The 7,798-nt window shown below is 55.3% G+C and overlaps 1 protein-coding gene across 1 annotated transcript; it reads right to left on the bottom strand.

Moving 5' to 3' along the window:
* Positions 1-2,088: 2,088 nt before the first annotated feature.
* Positions 2,089-6,927, bottom strand: GPR50 (G protein-coupled receptor 50). Its single transcript, XM_032620302.1, has 2 exons — positions 6,623-6,927; positions 2,089-3,707 (listed from the first exon to the last, which is right to left on the bottom strand). The coding sequence occupies exons 1-2, from the start codon at positions 6,807-6,809 to the stop codon at positions 2,089-2,091; spliced, it is 1,806 nt and encodes a 601-aa protein (XP_032476193.1). The 5' UTR covers positions 6,810-6,927.
* Positions 6,928-7,798: the final 871 nt, after the last annotated feature.

Here is a 7,798-nt window from a genome sequence, read left to right as displayed (position 1 = left end):
CTCTGTTGGGACCACTGTAATTTGGGCATCAGAAGTGAAGATGACCTCAGCTTATACTAACAGTCTAGTTAAACCTGGATAGAACAACCATATACATGCCTAACTCCGTGGGCCTATGTATATGTGCGTGTTTTAATGTGTATACTTTCTTAACCAAATTGATATCCTACCGTGTATTATTTTGAATCTTTTATTTTTATGGAGTAGTCTGTTTGGGGCATTACGTCGTCATTGGAGATTCTTTTGAGGCTATGTTCCTGAGGCTAGGACGTTTGCCCAGTTGCTGGGGTCTTGCCGCCTAACTTCCAGCTAGAGAGGAACCCACCTGTCTGCCCGGCCCTCACTCCTGTGCCTCCCCCCCACTGGATTGTGGGCTCTGTTACTTGGTCCCAGTAGCCTCCAGAGTTATGACATAATTGGGGCCCAGCTCCACTCCTTCCATGGGGGTAAAAGAGGACCCGTTTTCAGAAGCCTTGGCAGTACTAGTGAGAAGAACCCACCACACCCAGGGAGCCCTCCTCTGCCTCCAGCCGGCCCCGACCTGGCCACAGTTTGCTAAGCCAGGCAACTGTGGAGAGAGGGGTCATGTGACTCGCCCTGGGGTACAGCAGGGTGGGTACGTGCATCTGAGTCTCTTGATCCCCCAAGGGGTATGCTTTTCCACCCACCCCCAAGCCTCCCCACAAGTGAATCTGGTGGAGGAAGCAAATTTTATCCACAGATCACACACCAAAGACACAAAAACATTTATTTAATTGCTACCACAAACAGAGAACTGATTTAAGGCAGTATAACACATTTCCACTTATCCTTACAATCTTTTGTAAACTTTAAGTGTCAATTTGAATCAATAATCGAGATTTTTATTAAACAATGTTTTCTTGAATTCTAGAGAAAAATCACTTCCTGGGCTGTCAAGTGCGATGATACAAGACATCTACACCTTAACACGGTGGATCACAGAACCTCAGCCAAGGGTAGTAGGCTTGGCTGATGTCGGCAAGTCTTCCTCCCCGCCTCCCCCCACCATCCCCACCACAGCTAGGAGGCTCAGAGGGATGGGGCAGGAGGGAACCGCTTTAGAAGCAGCACTTGTTTACAAGTCCAGGCAGTACTCCATTCACTTCTGGCTACCAGTTATTCCCTCAAATTCCCTTCTGAATGAAAAAGAAAAATGTAAAAACTGATTGCGTAAAAACATCAGGCTGTGTATAATATTAAAAGCATGACTGTAATTGATCCTAGCAACCATAAGTTTGGATGTGGGGAGAAACCAGTTTATGGATAGATTTGCTTTTAAGGAACTAAATGAAAGAAAATCCTGGCAAATACTATAAAAGGTAAAGTAACTACGAATAAGGTAAACACATATCATTTGCATTCGTGTTTGACTACGAAAATCAGCACCAATGTATTTGGTGCGGCAATATCTTTCCTTTTGCCATTTGATCTCGTAGGCATAAATATTTATTTTAATAAGAGCTCAGTAAATTGTGTTCTTCAGATAGGGGTCATATTTTGTTAGAAAGGAAACTGTTTCAAGTACTTGTACTTTATCGCAATTGCCTTTCTTACTGCCGTTAAATGTACAATAAATACTTAAACACATAAAGCTCTGCGGTCACATTCACTTTACAGAAGGCTTTACCACAGCACACCTTTACCATTGCGCATGCGCTCCTCCCCCATCCCCACCCCCCTCGAGGAATGGGAGAAGAAAGCAGGAACAAGGAGAAGGAAATGAGGAGTGGGGAGAAACCGTTACACAGGAGTGGGGAAAAACCAAAATCTACAAGTTCAAGGATCACTGTGGGCTCACAGTCAACCACAGGAGGAAAGGGAGGCTCAGAACAACAGAAGTCAAACTTGAGGGGAATTTGGTCTCTAAAGGAGCAAGCACACACACACACACACACTCACACTTTTGCAGAGTACATAATGGAAAGGAGGAGTATGCCTGAAAGGTAGGTGTAGCTTACACTGTCAGTGTCTGCATGTGTCTGTGTGTAGATGCACTAAGATATCTCACTTTGTATTACATACGCTAGCCAACCTTAAAAGTGGACCACTGCTCCGCCACCCCTAAGATCACACAGCCACTTCATCAAAATCAGCTTCAGCATCATCAATAACCACAACCTCCTGGTAATCATTGGTGGCAATGGTGACCACAAAGGGGTCAACAGGGGCAGCGGCAGGCTCCAGCGGGCTGGCATCAGACTTGGGGGACTCAGTGGCAGGGCTGGAGGCGGGCTCAGGGAGGTCAGTGATGTCACACTCCAGGTGGCCAGCAGCAGTGGGCTCAGGCTGGCTGGCGATGGCAGGCTCCGGGTGGATGGTGGCAACGGGCTCGGGATAGTCGGCAGGCTCGGGGTGGGTGGTAGCAGGCTTGGTGTGGCCAGTGGTGGGTTTAGGGCAGCTGGTGGCAGGGCTGAAGGTAGCCTTGGAGTGGCTGCCAGCAGGGACGTGGTGGCCAGTGACAGGTTTGGGGTGGACAGAGGCAGGCTTGAAATGGACAGAGTCAGCCTTGAAGTGGACAGAGGCAGGCTTAGGGTAGACAGTGGCAGACTTGGGGTAACCAGAGGCAGACTTGGAGTGGCCAGAGGCAGATTTAGGGTGGCCAGAGGCAGGCCTGGAGTGACTAAAGACAGACTTATGGTGACCAGAGGCAGATGTGCGGTGGGCAGAGGCAGACCTGGAGTGGCCGGAGGCTGGCCTGGGGTGGCTGGAGGCACACTCAGATTGGCCAGCTGCAGCATCACCAGGTAGTGGAACATTTCGGACATTCATCGGCATTTCCTCCACAGCAAGACAGGCACGGGCATGTTCACTGGCTTGTTCGCGGGCTCGGTCACGGGTGCGGGTGCGGGCGCGGGCGCGGGCGCGGTCGAAGGCTCGGGCCTCCCACATTTCCCGAACATCAGTGATGAGGCCAGAGAAGAACTGGATAGGATGCCGCATAGCATGGAAGATGGTAAAGTATTCCCTTCGGAAATTCTCATTGAGGAGACCATAGATCACAGCATTGAGGCAGCTGTTGAAGTAGGCTACGAAGTAGGCTGCAAGATAAAGCCAGTTGGGGACCTTGCCTGCCATCTCCTTTGGACTGACAGCCACCAAGACAGTGAGCACGTTGATAGGGCACCAGCACCCTGCAAAGAGGAGGAAGATCACAAACATGGTTAGAAAATTGCGAACCTCAGCAAGCTGGTTGTCAGGATTCTGCCCAGCCTGGTCACGGACTGCCAGCACTTTGGTCCAGATCCTCATGTAGCAGAAACCCACTATGAGCAGAGGGAGGACAAAGTGGATGCAGACGATGGTCACAGCAAAGGCAGAGTTGTTCAGATAGTTGAAGATGCAGGTGTAGGTGCGAGGATCGTACTCGATGGTGCCAATGTACATGTTGGGCAGGACAGCCAGGACAGTCATGATCCAGGTGACAACCAGGTAAATGCAGGTATTGCGCACACTGAAGATGCGCTCATACTGGAGGCTGTGACAGATGTAGCAGTAACGGTTGATGGCAATTGCCACAATATTGAAGATAGAACCGACCACACTCAGCCCTGTGATGAATCCAACCATCTGGCACTGTAACTTGCTCAGATCCCAGCCACCAATGGCCATGGCATGTAGCATCAGAGGATAGGGGTAGACGGCCACCAGCATATCAGCCACAGAGAGGCTAACCACGAAGATGTTGCCTGAAACGCATATTGGGGAGGGGCGGAGCGGGACGGAGCGGGGCGGGGGTGGGGGTGGGGGCGGGGGAGGAAGACAGAGAAGAACAAATGGTTACATTTGGAAATCTACAAATATAAGCTGGAGGAAAAGGCCAGCTGGGTTGTGACAATTTAGACTTCTAGAATTCTTTTCAAGAAGTACAATTGTGTTTTTATTTTTAGTTACAAGCATGTCCCAGGTGATTCTGACGCACAAGCAGGTTTGGGGGACCTGTCCTTTGACAACCTTTTTTTCCTTTCAAACAACATCATCTCTGCTTTGGGAAAAAAGTGAAGTCAGAAAGCAGTAAACACGAAAGCCCGTTGGGGAGCCCTTCACACTCCCACACACACAGACCTGTGGCCATCATTTTGAACAAAAACAAAACGCGAAGTTTTGGCGGAGTACGGGTGCGGGGAGGGAGGGAGTAGAGGCGAGCTGGATGGAGCTGTCTGTCGGAAACAGGCTGGAGGGTAGGGACTGGGGTGGGTGGAGAGATTGGAGGACTGTCAGGAAGCCTCAACCTCCCCCAACCCCGAAAAAAAAATTAGCCCTCTGCCTTCTCTAACTTACCATCGCATTTACAACGCAAACATGTCTAAAGAGAACTGTCCGAGAAAGGGCATGTCGTTTTCTTAAGCGGTCTTTCCCAGCGGGATCAGACAATAATCTAAGACTTAGCCCAGTAAATACTTACCATTTCCGAGGTAACCTAAGAGTAAAAACTGAGGGTGGGGAGAGGCCCTGTAAAATTTAGTCTGAGAAAGTGAGCAAAGAGGGAAAAAAATCAGGAAAATCCCTGCAAGGATTAGCAGAATTGCTTGCTTCACGCGGGTCCCCGAGCAGAGCCGGGCACCAGCACGTTCGCCGCCCTGCACACTGGTTCCAGGCCCCCGGTTCCGGGCTTTACTGGAGCCTGCGGGCTAAACAGGAAAGTGCCGGTGGGGCGGGGGGCACTCCTGTTTTGTAGGGCGGCGGTAGGAACGCTGTTTGTAAAACCTGCAAGGCCAAGTGCAGATGCGGAGCCCTTTCTCTGGAAACACCTCATTGCTAATTAGCATTGATTTGGCAAAATATTGCACTTCATCTCGGACTGGGAGAAAATGAGCACTTTTAAAAGGGCAAAGGAACGGCTCGTTCTGCTTCTTTCCGCCAGCACTGCCAAGGCGAGGCCTCGGCGCTTTCTACCTAAGAGGTTCTTTCTAGGGTTTTCCCTCAAAGTAATGAATTCAGAGAAGAAAAGAGGAGAAGAGAGAGGGCAAAGACTTAAAAACAAAACCACAACAACGCTAAAAACCTTCATTTGAATTATGGAAGGAAAGGAAGGTGAAGGAGAAAAGGAAAAAAGAGAAAATGGGCTTTGCAGGTGCCCCACCCCCCGGGGGCTCCAGGGTTGGGCCCCTTGGGACCGCACTGCTGGAGAGCACGTGAGATCCAAGTGTGCGGCCCCACGTCTCCGGGGGACCGAGGAGAAATCAGACACACCCATCAAGAGTTTAAAAGAAAACTTTTAATGACTGTGTGCCCGTCACTGCATTTGGAAACTTCTGTGGTGTTTGTGATTCCTCCTCCAAGCAAAGTAATCCCCCAGCGAGTGGCGGCCTCCACTCCCCGGCACCCCGCCCGCCCGGGTCCTGTGGGTGCCCGACCCCCTCAGACCCCGCCCCCTCGCTCCACTCTGCCCTCCGGCCCCAGCCGGCCGGGATCCAGGCAGCGGAGGCCCTGGGCGCCGCCCCTTCCCATCCGGGGCCCGAGCTGGGAGTTTGGGCCCCTTGGCCCCTCCCCCACCTCCCCTCTCGAGCCCTCTCCCGCCCAACCTGCAAAGGCGGCTCAAGGCTCCGCAGCGTCTGCCGCCCCCGCCCCCGCCCCCGCCCCCGACAAGGGGCGCAGCGCCCTGCAGCCTCCAGCACCGTCCCCCAGGCCCGGTCGCACCCGGCCCCCTCCCCTTGGCACTGGCAGGCCGCGAGGGGAGTCTCGCTCGCCGCCCCACCTCGTCCCACGTCCGCGCGCTCTGCGGTCTCCCTTGCGCCCCCCACCATCCCCTCTGAGCTCTCCTGCAGCCCTCCGGCGATCCTCACCGGTTCTGCCGTCTTCTATGCCCCCGGGACGCCGAGCTCCCGAACCTTTCCGCCGCCCCGCCCTGCGACCCCCGGTACCCCGCTTACAGACTTCGGGGTCTCCGCCGCCGCCGCCGCCGCCGCCGCCGCCGTCGCTGCCACCGCCTGCTGCGCCCAGCCGGCCGCTCGCCTCTCTCTGCCGTGCGCCCTGGGACGGGCGGACGGAGCTCGGCTCTGGCGGGCTCAGACCGCCCTGCTTCACACTCAGGCGCGGGGGTCTGCGCTCCGCCGCCCGGGAGCTGCCCGGGAGCCACCCTGGAGTCACAGGGCTGCGGCGAGCGGGGGCTCGGCCGGGCTTGGGCTCGGCCGCCGCGCTGCGCTCCGGCAAGCGCCGCCTCAGCCGCCGAGAACTTAACTTTACCGGAGCGGGTAGCGACCCCGCTGCTCCCTCCGCGTTAATTCCTCCCGCGCTGCCTCGGCGCGGCCACCTCTGTGGCGTCCGGCTCGGCGTGCTGTCCCCGGGCGGCCGCCGGACTCTCCGCTCGGGTGCCGGCTCCCTCTGCATCAGGTTCCCGACGGGGCCGGGCTCGGCGCTGTGCCGCGCACCGCAGGGACGGGGATTTGCACTTGGTTGCCCAGAGCTTCTCCGAACCTCCGCAGCCTGGAGAAGCTCTGAGTTTATGGGCCCCCCCGCCCCCGGCAGAACATCACTCAGGCTCGCAGGGAAATGGGGAGCAGGACCCATCCACGGGTTCCCTATTGCAGGAGCCCAAACTAACACCCTAGGTAGGGGTTGCAAGTGGCTGCACGGTGGGTAGGGAGAAGGAAAGGGGTCTTACCAGAATTTCGGAGCTTCTTGTTCTTTGACACAGCCAAAATGACCATGGAGTTGCCGATCAGGTCTACGACTATGGTGATGACCATTGCGCAGAACATAAAGATGATTAGAGCCGGTGGGTAGTCTGGCTGCGGCAGTTTACAGCCAACACAGCCGTATGGGCTGGGAACTCCCAGGGTAGGCCTCATGTTGCTGCTGGAGACCGTTAGGTCCTCCCAGCCGGGTCTGGACAGCGAACACCTGCTCTGTCGCCAGGAGCTTCAGGAGAGCTGCCAACCCTCCGAGAGTCGGAGAGCAAATGACAGCGTTCCCGCCCCTCTCCGATGAGCTTTTAAAGCCTCAAGAGGCGCCTAGCCCCACCCCAAATCCCTCCCCCCGACCAATCAGAGCTCCCTGATCACCCCCGCTTTGATCTCCAACTCTTTTTGGACAAATCCACATCGAGGTGTCGTCTTGCTTCCGGCTGCCATGTATGTGCTTCCCCTCTAGCCGCTCCGCCTCCCACCACATCCCCCAGGTACCCTGCGTCGTGACCAGCTCAGAATCCACCTCCTCCCCCACCGGCCACTGCGCATCCGTTTCTAGCAAGTTCTCCCTCCCTCTCTTACGCAAACACCTGGCAAAGCGCTGTAGATTGCAGAGCGGGGCTATAGGGTCCCTCTTGGGGGTCCAGTGCCAACCCAAGCTTGTCTGAAGCCCCCGGCAGAGCATGAGGAGTGGCCAGTGGCCCCTTGGACCCTAGGTGTTCGCCTCTGCAGTCTCCTTGAGAGGTTCATCCCATCCCAGTGTTTTGCCTTTTCAAAGCCTTCTATACTCCGCGGAAAGCAGGGGACAGCTGCTGGGGGCTTCCACCCCCAATCTGGGCAGCAGTCTCTAGGGAATTTATTCCCACTCTGGTGCCTGGCAGGAGCTGGTTGGCTCCCTTAGCAGCAGCAGCGGGTGGCACTCAATCCGGTCCCCGACTTGTGTTTTCCTTGAGGAGATGGCCCCTACGTCAGGCTCTGGGAGCAGGGATCGTGTATGTGCTCTGGAAGTGAGAAGAGGTAGATGGTGGCCGCTTGCCCCCAACTCTGGGGCAAGCGAGAGTGAGAGCGCGTCCCCTTCCCTGCTGCCTGGCGCCCTGGCTGCGGGAGCTTCGAGGCTGCTCTGGGAAAAAGTAAAACGGGGGATAAAGCCC

Source organism: Phocoena sinus, chromosome X (assembly GCF_008692025.1).
Source record: "Phocoena sinus isolate mPhoSin1 chromosome X, mPhoSin1.pri, whole genome shotgun sequence".
NCBI lineage: Eukaryota > Metazoa > Chordata > Mammalia > Artiodactyla > Phocoenidae > Phocoena > Phocoena sinus.
The sequence above is the reverse complement of the archived record's forward strand: the minus strand, read 5'-3'. Positions and strand labels throughout refer to the sequence as shown.

What these genes read in the sequence shown, in the direction of transcription:
- GPR50 (XM_032620302.1), bottom strand. Translation starts at nt 6,809, where the DNA reads ATGAGGCCTACCCTGGGAGTTCCCAGCCCATACGGCTGTGTTGGCTGT. An exon ending in CAAGAAGCTCCGAAATTCTG is followed by an intron (nt 3,708 to 6,622) that starts GTAAGACCCCTT and finishes TATGCGTTTCAG; the next exon opens with GCAACATCTTCGTGGTTAGC.